Below are 17,989 nucleotides of genomic sequence, written 5' to 3'. Positions count from 1 at the left end.
TGAAACAGCATATGTATCCACTCCCCAAGTGGCATAGGATTTTGTTGATTTCCTTTGTCATTGTGAGCATATTTAAGGTAGCTTCCCACCATCCCATCGGCTCTGTGAATTTTAGCAGTGTCTACGTCCAGACCTGATGTCTTCAGCTTCCCGCTGAATCCTGCTTCTCCACTTGTGATCCCTATCTTGGTGAATGGCAACCCCAGGCCACAAGTCACTCAAGCCGGAGACCTGGGTATCATTCTTGGCCCCTCTTTGCCCCTCCGTCCTGGTCCACCTCCAACGTAAGACTATCTATCTGGATGGGTCAGCCTTTTGTGGTTGTGGTCCTCGAGAGTGTGCTCTCCATTGGGAAGGCGGAATGATTGCGCTCCCTGCCTTGGGAAGCTGAGGGCTACACACATTATTCTGTGCTTGAAAGGCCCACCATTAGACTCCATCTTTTGCACGAGACGAGTGGTTTTCAGACCATGCTCAGGAGTGCCCCGGAGGTCTATAGAATTGCCTCAGGGAGCAACAGGTGAAGGGTACGGCAGATGTCATTCTTTTTCCATTGGATGACCACCATCATTCTATTAATATAAATAATTCCCCAGTGGAGTGTGGCGTTGTATGAGATTGGACCTTGAGCAGTGGCAACTGTCTCCAGGCGATCCTGTCACCTAGGAACCCTGACCCCCTTAGTGTTTTAGCTTTGTTGGGTGTAGGACTGCATGTACAGAATCCCTGTCCCTAAGAGGATGAACTGTGACACAGAGAACCCAGGGACCCTAGCTGGGGCCAATGGCGTGTAGGCTGCACTGCTGTAATGGAAGGGCCCTTGCCTCAGATCAGCCAGGGACTGAACCCTGGCTCTGTCCCTTGCTGGTGATGTGACCTCAGAATGGCGTTCACACCACTCTCCTTGTTTTGGAAGGCCGGAGAATAAACTGAACACGTGTGAAGCCCCTGTAACACAGCAGGCTGTGTAATGTTTGGCAGAGCTGAAGGCAAATGTTGCCACCTTCCAAAGGTTGCCCAGGATTTCACTGGGACATAGCACCAGAGAGAATGAGTGTGGATGGGGTGGGGAAAAAAAAAAAAGAAAAAACCAAACAAGCCATGCTTAATCTCTTGCTCACTCGTAGGCTCCAATGGTCATCTGTTCACCATAAGAGCTGGGAGATCCTGCTGACCCATACCCTCTCCTGAGGAGCCGTCCACTTTCTTCACCTACCTGAGCCATCCCTAGGGTTCAGGGATTGTGATATGATGTACTTGGGGGTGGGGGGAAACATATGCAAAGGAGGAGAGCTCAGAACTTGGGCTCAGTAATGTTTGAGAAACAAAGATGGAAAACTGATGACCCACACCTCTCCCTACTGCTGAACTGTCTGTCTACTTCCTCCACACAACTGTCCTGTGTGCTCTGACTGTTCACCTGACTGTTCAAGGGGTAATGAGGCCCCTCTTGAGATGCATTCCTAATCATGGCTGACAGGAAGGGGAGGCATATTTCCAGCTGATTCTGAGCCCTCCACAAACAGACAAGGATCAGAAGGCTTAAGGATGCACACAGGTAGGAGAACATGACTTACTGAAAACGCAGGCAATCACTTCCGGAAGGGCCAAGCTGAAAAGAGAGGAAGGACTTGCCCAAGGTCAGCCAGAAAGATTATGGTTCTCCCAGGCAGGGAGTGTCCTTGGGGAGGCATATGGGGAATACCTTATGAATCTGGGGCTGGCAGGGGAAACTATCTCCTGCTGTGAGGCTGCAGAATCCAAAGGCCTGTACAAAGTGGGATGCAGGTAAGGCCATGTGGTGCATCAAAGCCCCAAGAGGGGCTGAGAGGGGTGACGGCAGCCTGAGGTCAAATCGACAGCAGAGGTGTTCCTTCCAGGAGATGATGTATAGTGCTGTGTGTGGGTGTCATTCGGTGTCTGGAGAGTAGTGGGCAGGTGGCTCTGGGCCTAGAGGGCTTCAAAAATGTTAGGGTCAGGTTTGAGAAACCTGGACAGGGTGGGGTTGTTCTGAGGGTGAGGATCAGAAGTGAGGACTCCTTGATACCACATCCTGCTACATAAAATCCCATCTCTGCTGCTTGGATTTCAAGTGTGGCCGCTGAACCCCTCTCCATGTTTATCTACCAGATTTCAGCATATAATTCCTTGTCTCCACAAATATTCACATCCTAAACACACACACGCACACACACACACACACACGCATGCATGCATGCATGGGCAGATATTCTCTGTTACCCTCAGTCGTGTCTAGTGACTGATGTGAGAGGTAACAGCAGCTACAAAGGAGTGAAAGGCCAGCAGGCTCCCCAGACCTGGGAGCTGGAGATACTCGCATCTTTTGGACAGGAGAGAGCCCCAGGATGTGAGATCCCAGCCTCTTTTGGAGAAGCAGCGATATGGAACTGGGCGTCCCCATGAGACAGGGCCCAGCCTAGGAGAACAGAGCCATGTGGGGAAATGGGCGGTTCCTAGGCCACCAGGAATAGCTGCTGAGACGCTAGACCTAAAGAAAACCAATCACACTAAGATTCTGTACCTGTGGGTTCCACCTTCGCTGCCCTCCAGGGATGTAGGAAAAGGTCTATAAAACAGCTTTCTATTTGGGACTCCCAATGGTTGTTTCCTACCGGAGCCCTATTCCACCTGGGATTCATTAGTGCTTAAAGACACTGGACCTCTGAACAGCTAAAGGACAATTAATTCACACAGCAGGCACTGACCAAGCACTTTTTCCACTCCTGGCCTTGAATAGGGGACTACGTGGAGAAAAGGATATTTTGGTGTGTGCCAGTTAGGCTCTTTGATATGAAGAGCACATCCTGTATCTTTATCTGTTGCCTGGTGATTTTTGGTGTTGCAACATCTAACAGGGCCTTCACATGTTGTTGGGCTAAAGGGACAAATATGGTCCAACCCCCGGGATAGACTTCCCCTGCTGATATTATGTTGCAATACATATCAAGGTCACCTTAGAAAGGGGAAAAAAAAACCAGTCATCCTATGAAAATGAATAATCTGTAGTTAGAGACCAGGTTGCCTGTTGGAGGGGCTGTCTTGTGGTGGAGTGGGGGTGCTTGGGAGCTGCCTCTATGCGTGCGGGGCTAAGAGTTTTTCTTTGGATCCAGAGGTTCTTTTTCCACGTGTACCTCCCCCATCCCCTTCTATACAACCACTGCCCAGTGGTCCTCAGATATGAAGACTCCGTGTGGTGTTAGGAGAAGAGAGATGTTATTCCTTTCTCATTCCTGCAGTCCTTTCCCCTCAGGGTCAGAGCTGTCTGCTGTGGAAAATTCACTCTCCATTGGCTGAAGTCTCTTGCAACCATGACTGAGGAACCAGCGGCACTGCCCCAAGAAGGAGGGTGTACAGCCTTATAGGGCTAAGTGAGATGCTAGCTCCCTCCCTCCGCCACGCCCCCCTCCCCCGCCACTGACAACCCCCAACTCACCTGAGGCTGGTGTCAGTGTTGAAAGCTACACTGTTGAAAAGATGAGGTGAAAACAGTCGAGGGTGGCAGCATTTGTTTCGGGCCCAGCGACTGAGAAACTGGGGAAAGCAGGGACAGGTGGCAGCACAGGGGGCTTGATCACCGTTCATGGGTCTGTGTCTGTGTCCTGAGGTCTCAGCTTCTGAGTGTCTGATATCCTACCCTACAAAGGAAAGCAGAGTGACAACTGGACCCTTGGGAACGCTGGGGGGAAGTCAGGCCTGGCCTGGGGACTCTCTGGGTCGAGCAGGAAGGGGAAGCACGTTGGCTTGGCTGTGAGCAGTGAGAGAGGCAGAGGCTGGCTCTGAGCTCTCACCTGAAGGACTTGGTGAAACAGGGCAGGGCTCTCTGGAACTGGCTCCTCCAAGACCCTTGGGGACCAGCAGGCTCCCTGTGCCATTGGATGGGCTCTACCTGGTGTCAGACAAAACAACAAATTCCTCAGTGTCTTTAAGTTGACCTTTCCCGTTCTTCAGAGGGAGAGGGAGAGAAGGAGAAGAATAGCCTCATCCTAATGGTCCCTGCCTTCCCTGGTATTCAACAAGTTAGTATGTACATCTCGGCCTTGTTCCAGGTGCTGGGGATATAGCAGTGACCTCTACAGAGCACATCCCAGCCCCTGGGGCTGACACACCATGACAGCAGAGGGAAAGCAGACTCACCAGGTCAGGAGGTGGAAGGAAGGGAATGAAGATCATGCTTCTAGGAGGGTGTGATGTGCTTGTAGTGACCGACAGGACTTCCTTGAAGAGACCAGCGAAGTTCCTGACTCTGCTGTGTGCAAAGAGGCTGAGGGCCTGGCCCTCCACTCCCCTCCAGCCCCTCTGACCCCGCCCTCCTGCAACCGAGTGCACTGTGCTCAAGCAGTGGATACATTTCTGGTATGTGACATACCCTCTGTTCCTGTATCTCTTACTCCCACCCTTCCCCTCTCTCTGTCTCTCTTTTTCTTCTTTCCCCTGAACCTCCCAGCAGGCTTAAGCCAGGTTCCTGATTGCTGAACAAATAAAGCAGAAGTGTTCAGGCAGATGGTGAGTTGTCTTTTGGTGGGGATGCCATAGACAGGGGTGTTCGTGTGGACCCTCTCCACATTTAGATTCATAGGATTGTGTACCTTAAAGCCCTGGGGAGGTGTATGGGTCTAAATGGGTTACGAAAGCAAGGAGGGTGAGCTGGGTGATGGTATCCACAGTCCAGATCAACAGCAGAGGTTTACCTCTCAGGGGGTTATATGAGATGCTGACTGTCAGACAGTCAGCATCTGATGGGTAGTAGACAGGTGGTTTGGGGACTGGAGGGCTTGAAAAATGTGAGGGACAGAGGGGAAGGACCTGGGCTGGGCTAAGTTGAAATCAAAACAACTGAGGTGAGAGCTCCTTGTTACCTAGTCCTGTTATATGAGATTCCATCTTTGACGCTTGGGTTTCAAGAGAAGCTGCTTAGTTTTGCCCCCTGTTTATCACCCAGAACTATGAGGCTCTGCTCCACTGACTTCAAGGGAGCTCTCTGCAAACAGTACCTGGAAGGAAGAGTGGAAGTAGGTGGCCTAAGGGTCTTTACTCGGTGTTTGAAATAATAATGTTGCTTAGGGAGGCATCTCTTATATACATGTGAGGATACAGGATTGACTGTCTCTCCAGGAGTCTATCACGGGCCATGGCCTGAGGTTATAAAAACAGATGAGGTTTTGTTGCTGCTTCAAGTCATTCCGTGGGAAAGAAGCCAACAAAAAAGGATGGTTACAATAGAGAGAGATAGAAGGAAGTTTGTATGGCTATGGGAGGATGGAGGAGGGACAGCCACTCCGCCTCGAGTGTTGGAATAGAGTCTTGGAGATTTCCCAGAGAAGACATGCCTGAAATGAGTGAGGAAAGAAGTTGGCCAGGAAATAGAGAAAGGGGAGAGCTTTGCAAGCAGATGCTCAAGACAATAAAGTACGTTTTTTGCAACTGAAAAGAAGTAGACCCAGGTTTCTCTTCTAGGGGTTAAGTAGAAGTCAAGGTCAGTCATGAGGTTCCAGTATAGGAGTAAAAAGTGGTGCCACACAGAGATACTGAACCCTGGACTTTGAGAAGCAAAAGTTTTCGGGTTTTGTTTTAACTTTGTTAACAGTCCATTGATTGTTTTTCCTTTATGATTCATAGTTTTTGAATGAATGTTCTACCTAAGATATCTTTGCCTAACCTCACAACATGGAAGTTTTCTCCCATATTTTCTTGCAGGTTTTCTATTGTAGGTAGCTCTATTATTTATTTTGAGGGTTTTTATTTTTGCATATAGTGTGAGGTATTCACGTTTGTTTGCGGTTTCCATATGGAGATCCACTTTCTCCAGCTCTATTAGTTAATTATCAGTTAATTTAATTATCTTAGCACCTTCGTCACAAATCAACTGACCATATTTTTGTGTACACCTATTTCTAGGCTTTCTATTTTATCCATTGATCCATACGTCTATTTTTATGGTAATACCACACTGTCATGACTACTATACCTTTACATTAAGTCAGGGAATTTGGTAGTGTAAGTCCTCCACCTTTGTCCTTATCCAAATGGCTTTGGCTATTGTATGTCCTTTGCATTTCCATATAAGTTCTAGAAATAGCCTTTCATTTTAATTATGATTATGGCAAATTTATAGATGAATTATTAGAGACTTGACATCTTAAACCTTTTGGAGTCTTCTGACCCATGAACATAGTATATCTCCATTTATTTGGGTCTTCCTTAATTTCTCTCAGCAATATTTTATAGTTATCTGCATACAAGTCTTGCACATATTACGTTAAACTTCTCAGTAGGTATTTCATTCATTTTAGTGCTATTGTTAGTGACATTAAATTTTTTTTCTTCATCTCCAATTATCTGTTCCTACTATATTGAAATAGAAAGGACTTTTTTAATATTGAATTTCTGTCCTGTGACCTTGTTAAATTGCTTATCTGATCTGGGAGATGATTTTTGTTTTTTGTAGACTACTAAATATTTTCCATGTAGATTATCATGCCTTTTGAAAATGAAGATCATTTTTTACTTCTTCCTTTTCTATCTGTATGCCTTGTATTTCTTTTTCTTGCCTTAACTCATCAACCAGGGCCGCAAGTATAATATTGAATAGACATGGTGAGAGTGGACATTCTGCCATATTCCTAATCTTATGGGAGAAGCATTCAGTCTTTCACCATTAAGTATGATGCCAACAGCAGGTTTTTGGTAGAAGCACTTTATCTGGTTAGATATGTTCCCTTCTGTTCTTAAGTTATCAGTTTTTTGTTTGTTTGTTTGTTTGTTTTAATCATGAGTGGATGTTTTATATTATCAAATGGCTTTTCTGTCATATATTGTGATAATCATTTTTTTCTTTCATTCTCTTAATATGACAAAAAAATACATCGATGCACTTTTTAATGTTAAAATGACCTTGCGTTCCTAGGATAAATCTGCTTGGTCATGGATTATACTTCTTATATATCACTGGATTCATATTTCTAAAATTTTATTAGGTAGTTTTACATGTATATTCATCAAAGATATTGGTCTGTGGTGCTTTTTGCCCCTTGTAGTGTCTTTTTCTATTTTTTGTGTGAAAGTAATGCTGCCCTCATAAAATGTATAGGCAAGAGTTCCTCCTGTATTTTCTGGAAAAGTTCTGTCGGACTGTCACTATTTTTTCTTTAAAATGTGTGATCTTGTTCATCAGTGTAGCCATGTAGAACTGAAGTTTTCTTTATGGGAAAATTTTGAAATACAAATTCAATTTTAAAGATTATAAATGCATACACTATCATTGGTAAATCCCTACCTATATTCCTAATGAAAATTTTGCCTTTGATACATAAGAAATTTCCTAGCAGGGCAAAGTAATTTTCCGTGAGACTGAGTCTTTCTTTCTTTCTATATTTTTATTGTGGTAAAATATACATAACATACATAAAATTTACCATTTTAACCATGCTAAGTATAAAATGCAATGACATTAAGCACATTCACATGGATGTGTAATCATCCCCACCATCCACATCCAGAACTTTTTCATCACCCCAACCTGAAACCCTGTACCTATTAAACAATAATTCTCCATGCCTCTCTCCCACCAGACCCTGGCAATCACCATTCTACTTTCTATCTCTATGAATCTAACTACTCTACGTACCTCATATAAGTGAAGTCATAAGATAATTGTCATTTTGTACCTGGTTTATTTCATCCAGCACAACGTCTTCAACGTTCATCCATGTTGTGGCATATATCAGAATTTCATTTCTTTTTAAGCCTCAGTAATATTGCATTGTGTGTATATACCACATTTTGTTTATCCTTTCATTGCTGATGGACACCTGGGTTTTTTCACCTTATCTGATTGAACCCCTTTTTGCAATTCCTAGAAGTGTAATTGCTGAATCATATGGTAATCCCAAACCTAATTTTCTGGGGAACCACCATATGGTCTTCCACAGCAGCTACAGCCCTACCAGTAATGCCCAAGGGTTCCCATTTTCCACATTTTGTCAACAATTTTGTTTTCTGTTTTTCTTTCTTCCTTCCTCCCATACTCCCTCTCTCCCTTCTCCCCCCACCCCTTACAAAATAATAGCCATCTAGATGGGTGTGAAGTTGTATCTCGTTGTGGTTTTTATTTGAATTCTCCTAAGGAATTTTAACGTGTATTGAGCCAATTTTCGTGATCTTATTGGCCATTTCTATATCTTTTGGGAAGAAACACATCTTTTGCCCATTTCTCAATAAGGTTATATATTTTATTATTGTTTTTTTAAATTAATTTTTATTGGAGTATAGTCGCTTTACAATGTTGTGTTAGTTTCTCCTGTACAGCAAAATGAATCAGCTATACATATACATATATCCCCTCTTTTGGGGATTTCCTTCCCATTCAGGTGACCACAGTGCATTAAGTACCGTCCCCTGTGTTATACAGTATGTTCCCATTCGTTGTCTGTTTTATACATAGCATCAGTAGTGTATATGTGTCAATCCCAGTCTCCCAATTCCTCCCACCCCCACTCCCGTACACCGTACACAAAAATAAACTCAAAATCGATTATAGACCTAAATGTAAGGCCAGACACCATCAAACTCTTAGAGGAAAACATAGGCAGAACACTCTATGACATACATCACAGCAAGATCCTTTTTGACCCACCTACTAGAGGAATGGCAATGAAAACAAAAATAAATGAATGGGACCTAATGAAACTTAAATGCTTTTGCACAGCAAAGGAAACCATAACCCAGATGAGAAGACAATGCTTCGATTAGGAGAAAATATTTGCAAATGAAGTAACTGACAAAGGATTAATCTCCAAAATTTACAAGCAGCTCATGCAGCTGAATATGAGAAAAAACAAACAACCCAATCAAAAATGGGCAGAAGACCTAAATAGGCGTTTCTCCAAAGAAGATATACAGATTGCCAACAAACACATGAAAGAATGCTCAACATCACTAATCATTAGAGAAATGCAAATCAAAACTACAATGAGGTATCACCTCACACCAGTCAGAAGGGCCATCATTAAAATATCTTCAAACAATAAATGCTGGAGCGGGTGTGGAGAAAAGGGAACCCTCTTGCACTGTTGGTGGGAATGTAAATTGATACAGCCACTATGGAGGTTCCTTAAAAAACTAAAAATAGAACGACCATATGACCCAGCAATCCCACTACTTGGTGTATACCCTGAGAAAACCATAATTCAAAAAGAATCATGTACCAAAATGTTCATTGCAGCTCTATTTACAATAGCCAGGACATGGAAGCAACCTAAGTGTCCATCAACAGATGAATGGATAAAGAAGTTGTGGCACATATATACAATGGAATATTACTCAGCCATAAAAAGAAACGAAATTGAGTCATTTGTGTTGAGGTAGATGGACCTAGAGTCTGTCATACAGAGTGAAGTAAGCGAGAAAGAGAAAAACAAATACCGTATGCTAACACATATATATGGAATCTAAAAAAAAAAAATGGTCATGAAGAACCTAGAGGCTGGATGGGAGTAAAGACGCAGACCTGCTAGAGAATGGACTTGAGGACATGGGGAGGGGGAAGGGTAAGCTGGGAAAAAGTAAGAGAATGGCATGTTCATATATACACTACCAAATATAAAACCGATAGCTAGTGGGAAGCAGCCGCATAGCACAGGGAGATCAGCTCGGTGTTTTGTGACCACCTAGAGGGCTGGGATAGGGAGGGTGGGAGGGAGGGAGATGCAAGAGGGAAGAGATATGGGGACATATGTATATGTATAACTGATTCACTTTGTTATAAATCAGAAACTAACACACCCTTGTAAAGCAATTATACTCCACTAAAGATGTTAAAAAAAAAAAAAAAAGAAAGAAAGAGTCATATACCACAATGTTCATTGCAGCTCAATTTACAATAGCCAGGACATGGAAGCAACCTAAGTGTCCATCGACAGATACATGGATAAAGAACATGTGGCACCTATATACAATGGAATATTACTCAGCCGTAAAAAGAAACGAAATTGAGTTATTTGTAGTGAGGTGGATGCACCTAGAGTCTGTGATACAGAGTGAAGTAAATCAGAAAGAGAAAAACAAATACCATATGCTAACACATATATGTGGAATCTAGAAAAAAGAAAAATGGTTCTGAAGAACTAGGGACAGGACGGGGATAAAGACACACACGTAGAGAATGGACTTCAGGACCCAGAGAGGGGCAAGGGTAAGCTGGGACAAAGTGAGAGAGTACCATTGACGTATATACACTGCCAAATGTAAACTAGATAGCTAGTGGGAATCAGCTGCATAGCACAGGGAGATTAGCTCGGTGCTTTTTGACCACCTAGAGGGTTGGGATAGGGAGGGTGGGAGGCAGATGCAAGAGGGAGGGGATATGGGGATATATGTATACATATAGCCGATTCACTTTGTTATACAGCAGAAACTAACACACCATTGTAATGCAATTATACTCCAATAGAGATGCTAAAAAAAAAATTGTTCTGACGAACCTAGGGACAGGACAGGAATAAAGACGCAGGCATAGAGAATGGACTTGAGGACACGGGGAGGGGGAAGGGTAAGCTGGGACGAAGTGAGAGAATAGCATTGACATATATGCACTACCAAGTGTAAAGTAGATAGCTAGTGGGATGCAGTTGCATAGCACAGGGAGATTAGCTCGGTGCTTTGTGACCAACTAGAAGGGTGGGATAGGAGGTTGGGAGGGAGATGCAAGAGGGAGGGGATATGGGGATATATGTATACATATAGCTGATTCACTTCGTTATACAGCAGAAACTAACACAACATTGTAATGCAATTATAGTCCAAGAAAGATGTTAAAAAATAAATAAATAGTTTCAACACAGATAATCCTAATCTTATATGAACACTGCCAGAGGATAGCAAAGAGGGACTTTTGCCCAACTTAGTCTATGAGACTAGAAAACCTTGACCCTGGAACCAGCAAAGATGCTATGAGGAGAGAAACATCAAGCCAATCTTCCTCGTGAACAGAAGACACAAAAAATTCTAAGCAAAACTTTAGCAAACTGAACCCACCAGTGTACACAAAAGATGATACGCCATAACTAAGTTACATCTATCCTAGGAGAGCAAATCTGGTTTACCATTAGAAAAACTATAGATGGAAGGGGGCATGAGAGAGGTTTGTGTGTTGCTAATATATTCTGCTGTTTGCTCCAGGTGCTAACTGGATGTTTATGTTTAGTTTTTGGAAACTCACTAAGATGTGTACTTCACTAAAGATTTCGGAAAAAAAATCTTATAAATAACCCTCTCTGTGTTAACAGATTAAATGATTAGAGTCTTGATCATTTCAGTGGAGGCCAAAAATGTATAATCCCATATCTATTCATGATTTTTAAGACCATCTTATTAAGCTAGAAATACAAGGGATGTTCCTTAATCTGAAAGAAAGAAAGAATGAGAAAAGAGAGAGAGAACGGAAGAAACAAAAGAGAGAAGGAAGGAAAGAAAGAAAGAAAGGAAGGAGAAACAGAGAAAGAAAGAAAGAATTGAAGAATTAAAGCAAACAATGAAACACAGCAAGCCCATTTTAATATGGAAATGTTGGCATCATTCTGTTTAATATTAGGAATAACCCAAAGATGCCCAATTTTGCCGTCTCTATTTGACCTTGTAGTGGATGTCCTAGCCAGCCAGTAAGAAACCTGTAAGTTGATTACCTTACTTCTGTTACTCACAGATTCACAGAAAACTGTGCACCACTTATAGGCACATGATTAGATATCACAGAGTTTAGCATGGTGGCTGACTTTGAGATCAATATATTTTTTAAAAAGCCAAGTGGAGTTCTATAAATCAGACACAGATAGAAAATGTCATTTTAACCAGATATCAAGCACCAGAGCAACAACATTCTAGAGTTCTTGGGATAAATGCAAAAAAGGATGTACAAGATCTGAACGTACAAAAGGTAAAGCTAAATACTAAGCTGAGAGATTCCAACGTTAAAGAAGACCCACAAAAATAGAGAGCCATCCCATGTTGGTGACTAGGAAGGCTGGATATCATAAAGAGAGCCAATTCTCCCTTAACTGATCCACAGATTCAATGAAAGTGCCACCCAAATCTACCGCAAATGAGTTTTCAGGAAACATGTCATGCTGATCCTAACATTTATATTTTAGAGTTTAGGAAGGGCAAAAGGCGAAGAATAGTGAAGATATGCCTGGAGATGATGAATAAGGTGTGAAGACTTGTCCTACCAGAGATCAAGATGTCTTACCAAGAGATAAAAATTAACACAGTGTAGTACTGGCACAGGAATAGACCAATTTATCTGTGGAACAGAACAGGGAATTCAGAAACAGAGACACACGAATAAAGACCAAAATGACTCCAGACACTGCCAAATGTTCCCTGGGGCTGCAAAATCTGACTGTGAATTAAGAACCCCTGCCTGAGAATCCCTGACATAGGAATACGGAGCGACCTTAGAAACACACGCTGAATTTTGTACAAGTAAGTTACAGAATACCAAGGACGTGTGTTTAAAAGGCATGCGTGTACAATATTTCACATCCAAAGAGAGAACAGTTCGGGAAACAAGGTTTGGGGAGCACAAAGCTCTACTTCACTTCCGGAGTTAAATGGCCGGCCGCCCAATAAAGCCAGCATGAGGAGAAGTGGGAGGGAGGCGACGAGTCGGGGGGGACTTTGGTCAGTGACCTTCGGATGAGCTTGAAGCTCATTGGTCGCTGGCCCTAGCAGTGGGAGGTGAAAGGCAGAGCTGGAAGCTCCTTGGCCTTTGAAGGCAGAGCTGCAAGCTCATTGGCCTTTGAAGGCAGAGCGGGAAAGGGAGCGAGAGCTGAGTCTTCCTTCAGGTCTCCTGTCCCAGCAGATTGATTCTGACCTGGTGGAGGCTGGGGTAACCACAGACTGGCATCAGGAATAGGACCCTCATTCTCCACACCTCTTCTTTCCTCCCTCCCTCCTGCTATGGGTCCCCAACCCCTTCTCCTCTCCTCCACCTCAGCCGGGTACCTCATGTCCCGCCCCACCCCATCCCCACCTCCCACTCCACGCCCAACCCCGCCCCCTTGGCTGAAGTCCTGTGGGACGACCCCTTGCTGAGGCCTCCTGACCCCTGGCCTCTGGCCCCTGGGGCAGGGCTTATGCCCCTCCCTCTGATTCTGAGGTGGGTGTGGTAGGGAATGGTTGGGCAGCCTGAGAGGAGGTGGTGCACTCTGGGTGCAGGAGGAGGGGAAGGTGTGCTCAAGCATAATTGTTGAAGCTTGGAGAGGAGCATGGAAGATTGTTGGGAGGCTGTGGAGGGAATGCACGGGTTTGCATGAAAGCAGAGAGGGTGTGTTGGTGCGAGAGAACAATTAGTGTAGTGAGGAGTTGGCTGTTGACTAGATCAGGGTCTGGCATTCAATAGGGGGGATCAACAAACATCTACTTGATAAATAATTGAGGGAATGAATGAAAATAATGATTGAAACAGGGGCTTGAGATCCAGCAGAATGATATGATTTCATGAGATGCAAAGGGATGTCAGTTTAAAGAGGGAGCAAGAGAATAATTAAGATTTCGATGGGGTGCAAGGAAAAAAAATCGGAATGGAAGGTGAGAGGAAGACTGAATGTAGGGCATACAGGAGACTAATAATAGAATTGAATGCAGAGGGGCATAGAATCATGAGTAGGGAGTGAATGAATGCAGGAGGTTAGGAAGACAATTGTGGAAGTGGAAGTGCCAGGAATAATAGCTGGGCATAGCAGAGTACAAGATGATACATGAGAAAGGGAAGCAGTAATTGTTGAAGGGGGCACGAGAGTGCATGTGCATGCCTGAAAAGGGTGTCTATGTGGAGTGAAGGTAGGCAGAGGGACTAGTAGTTGGATTGAAAGTATACAAGACCCATGCCCAGAGTTTCTTGGAACCTGCCTATGCATGAGTGGAGCTCCCTGGGAAGGAGGCTACACGAAGCAAGAAGGGAGGGTGCAATCTCATTTCAGCGGTGAGCTGGATGGAGAAGAATCCAGCCGCCTCAGATGGGGTTTTCCAAGGGCAGAGGAAGTACGTTGTGGGTAGGGGATCATGTGGCCACCCTGACCTCCACTCCTTGCTCTAGAACCATGGATCCCAATGAAATGCCTGCTGTGCCCTGCGGCCCCCCCGACTCCACCACTGGACTTGAGACCGGAGCCCCAAGGGGGATTGAACTTGGCCCCAGAAGAGCTATACGTCGCTGTGCCCGCTGCCACAACCACGGCATCACTGACGAAATCAAGGACCAGGAGCACGTCTGCCTCTTCGAGGCCTGCAAGTGTCACAAGTGTGCCCTCTTCTCGTGAGTATGGTGTCTGACAAGGGGAGGGGAGTGGGCCTCCCCTAAAGGTGACTGACTTTAGACCTGCAATCCCCCACTTTAGGGAACACTGCAGCATCTTGCCTGCTGAGAGTGCCTTGAAGTCGCAGCGGGGGCCACGCCGAAAGAGGCACCTGACTGAAGGACGGATAAGGAGTGGGACCACCTCTCGCAAAGCTCACAGCCATGTCAACAAGTTGGCCATTGAAGCAGGAGTCCGCAGTGAGTATCTCTGGCCAGGGAGGGAGTCTGAGTTTTGGGTGTAAGAAGCATGAGTAGTTCTGTCACCAGTCCTACCACCCAATTTCGATGTGGCTTTGGGCAAGTTACTCCTTGGGCCTTAGCTTCCCCAACTATAAAACATCATCAATATTATCTACCAAGTGTTGGTGGGCTGGAGAGATCTGGGGGGGGTGGGTCAAAAAGGTCCACAGTGGGATGAGGGCCTCAGATTGGGGGGGGGGGAGGTAGAGTCACGGGGGACGGTCAGGGGGAAAGGCTCACCTAAGCTATCCCCAGTCTCTCACAGCTGGGAAGGAGAACATCAGCTTGAGGCCCAACCCTGTGCAACCCCTGGGGAGGAGTCTGGGGCCAGTGTGGGAAGCTTCCACCTCAGCCGCTGCCCAGACCCCTTCCTGTGTCCTGAAGACCTGGGTGCCATCTCTAACCCTACTGCAACTTGCCATATGACCCTGGGGAAAAAATACTTCTCTCTGGGTCTCATAGTCTGCAGTCCCAAAATGAAGAGTAGGACTAGCTGGTCTTCAAGGTCTTCCCAACTCTGACATCCTGGGCTCCTATCCTTGTCCTAAAACATGCCCACATCTCCTTTCCATGGCCGGCTTGGTCCCTGACTCCAACCTGTGCTCTCTGCTCCTGCAGGCAAGCTCCCAAGGAGCTCTGCTGATCGGTCTGGTCGCGGAATCTTTGTCTCTGTCCTGGACTCCAGCACCCTTGAAGAAGCAACTAACAATTTCTCTTTCCAGGGAGTCACACAGACCCCCTGCCCGGCCCAGCAGGTGAGTAGAGTGAGAAGGACCATGGAGCTAGTTGTATATTGTGTTATTGAGTGCCCAACCTTCTGGTTAAGGCCATGGGAGCAAGAAAGAGGAAGTGGAGGCAGTGCGGTGCAAGTGGAGGAGGAGGAGGAGGAGGAGGAGGAGGAGAGGAGGAGAAGGTGGCATCTCAGACTATGGGGCAACGACAGAGCTCTCCCAGCTTTGCCATTTCCAACTTGTGAGACTTTGGACAAGTAACTTTACATCTCTGAGCCTCTATTTTCCTATCAGCGTACTGAGAGGGGACAATATTCTACACCTATAACATTGACTAGCACAAGAGGACTAGCACAAGGTCTGCCACATAGCAGGCCTTTGACAACTGGAGGCTGTTATTCCACATGAAACAAATCGATGGGATAGAAGCTCCTGCTGAGAAGGGGGGCCATGATGGTGAGGCCCACCATCTCACCCAGGCGAGAGTCTAATAACCGTCAGAGAAAAGTTCCTGGAGATGAGCCAAGCTGGCCCTTCAAGTCCCTTGGGGAACTTGATTGGGGAATATGGAGGCAAGAACCAGTCCTTGGACAGGGACAGTAATCACGTCACTCCAGGTGCCTTGCAGATTAAAACACAGACACCTCTGACTTCCCATAATCTTTACTGTTGCCTTGGGAGTTTTGAAAAAGCTGGGAGGAATTAGTGTCTCAGGAAAGATATAGAAAAAAAAGATACAGAAAAGAAGACAGTCCAAGCAGGGGAACGGACTTGTCCAAGCCACAACGACTAATGGCCAGCCGGCATTCAGACTCCCACATGCAGATATTGCAAAACCCTTACCCCTCTCTCTCTACTGGTAGTATGTGCCTACCAGAGGGATAAATCCCCTGGCCTCTCCTTTCCTTGTTCCTAGATGCTCAACTCTGATCCTCCAGCCCTGTGCCACCCTTAACCCCCTTCTACTGCAGCCACGTATTCTGGGGAAATTGTGGGGTCCAGAACCCTGGCAGGGGCCAAGCTTAGCGAAGGAGAAGAGCAGAAGGCCTCAGGGTGGCTGGGGACTGAAGGGGCACGGGGGAGGTGTGGGTTCCCAGCTCCCATTCTCTCACATCCTTTGCTTTGCAGGCTCCCAAAGCTTCCGAGCAGGCCTCGGTTTCTGCCTCCTCAGAGTGGCAGCAACAAGTGGAAGCGGCCAAGGCTCTGCTGGCTCTGAAAGGATCTTCCCAGGCCCCTTCTGGCTCCACCTCCATGCTCCAGCCCTGTGTTGCACCAGGTAGCCTGGTCTTTGAAAGGAGAACATGGGGTTGGGGATAGTTGGGAAATGGGAGGCTGTTGTGTTAAGCAGGGCCTGACTGGGAAGTCAGAGTTGGAGGGTGGCTGGGGGTTGAACCTCTTTGGGCCCAGGCAGCCAAGCTCCTCAGTCTGACTCTTGAAGTGGCAGTAGATGGTTGTTCAGTGAATCATCGGTTTATCGAGCGTTGTGCTCAACAGCAAATGTCCAGTGCCCTGATGTCAAGAAATAAGGAAACCAAGTCCCTAAGAGTAGCAGGGACTTACCCTAGGGCATGCAGCATATCAAGTCGAAGAACCAGGTCTCCTGACCCCCAGCCCAGGGCTTTCTATCCAGACCCCTGCAGTCTGCTGTGACCTGGGAAGGACATACATAGGTGGTAAGAGCCTAGTCCGGAAGGAGATCTGGTTCCTGCCTTCAGGGAGCTTCCAGTCTCAAGGTGGAGCATGGATGCCTTCACAAGTCATGTTTTGCGGCTGAATCTCACTGATGAGCCTGGGGAGGAAGGACTGGAGGCGAGATAGACACCTGGGGAGGCTGAGAGGGAAGGCTGGGCACGACCAGACCAAAATGGTGCATTCGGTATGGAGTGTGAGTGAAGCAGCCACCCTGAAGGAACTGCTGGAACAGAGGGGATGAGGGTGGAGAGGCTACCAGTCACGGAGGTCTGGCATGCCAGGCTTAGGAGGTTAGACCAGCAACTGTGGGTGATGAGGAGCCAGGGAATGTCTGAACTAGGGAGGAGCATATTCAGAGATGCTGGACTTGACAAAAAGAAATGTGGTGGCTGTGATGGAGGGTTTGGAGGAGGCAAGACTTGAGATGGGCAAACCAGCAAGGAAGAGTTCTGTGCAATACAGTCCAGGTGACAGAGCCTTGATTGGGTGGAACAAAAAAGAGGGGAGAGCCGGGAGGGGAAATGGATGTGACCTGGCTCTGACCCCTTTCTTTGTGTCTACAGCTCCTGCTGGAGATAGAGGACTTCAGCCTCCTAACCCCTCTCTTTGATCCACGCCGGCCAGCTCCGTTTCTCTGCCTAATGGACACCTGGGGTGCATCTCCCCCTTGAGCTAGAAGCCCAGAGGGGGAGAACTCACTAAAATACTGCCTATGTATGCATTCGCAAAATGCTTAATGTCCAAAATTCTTAACGTCTTTTTTTTAAGCCTTTAGGCGCTTATATAAGCTTTCAGACCCATTTTTTTTATATGGGGCAATACCTTGACTGAGGATGGATATTCTTGTACCTCCATCCTTTACTTTCCTGGATCCCAGGGCCTTTTAATGTCTCTTATGAAAACAGCGTTGTACAATCTAAGCTGATCAGTCTCTAAATAGGGTCCTGTATGA

General features: G+C 46.0%; 1 protein-coding gene across 1 annotated transcript; it reads left to right on the top strand.

Moving 5' to 3' along the window:
- The first annotated feature begins 14,117 nt into the window (after window positions 1–14,117).
- Window positions 14,118–17,647, top strand: LOC132357800 (doublesex- and mab-3-related transcription factor C2-like). Its single transcript, XM_059911563.1, has 5 exons — window positions 14,118–14,332; window positions 14,415–14,572; window positions 15,233–15,369; window positions 16,474–16,621; window positions 17,601–17,647. Exons 1-5 carry the CDS (start codon window positions 14,118–14,120, stop codon window positions 17,645–17,647), a joined length of 705 nt encoding a protein of 234 aa, XP_059767546.1.
- Window positions 17,648–17,989: the final 342 nt, after the last annotated feature.

This window comes from Balaenoptera ricei, chromosome X (assembly GCF_028023285.1).
Source record: "Balaenoptera ricei isolate mBalRic1 chromosome X, mBalRic1.hap2, whole genome shotgun sequence".
Classification (NCBI taxonomy): domain Eukaryota; kingdom Metazoa; phylum Chordata; class Mammalia; order Artiodactyla; family Balaenopteridae; genus Balaenoptera; species Balaenoptera ricei.
The sequence above is the reverse complement of the archived record's forward strand: the minus strand, read 5'-3'. Positions and strand labels throughout refer to the sequence as shown.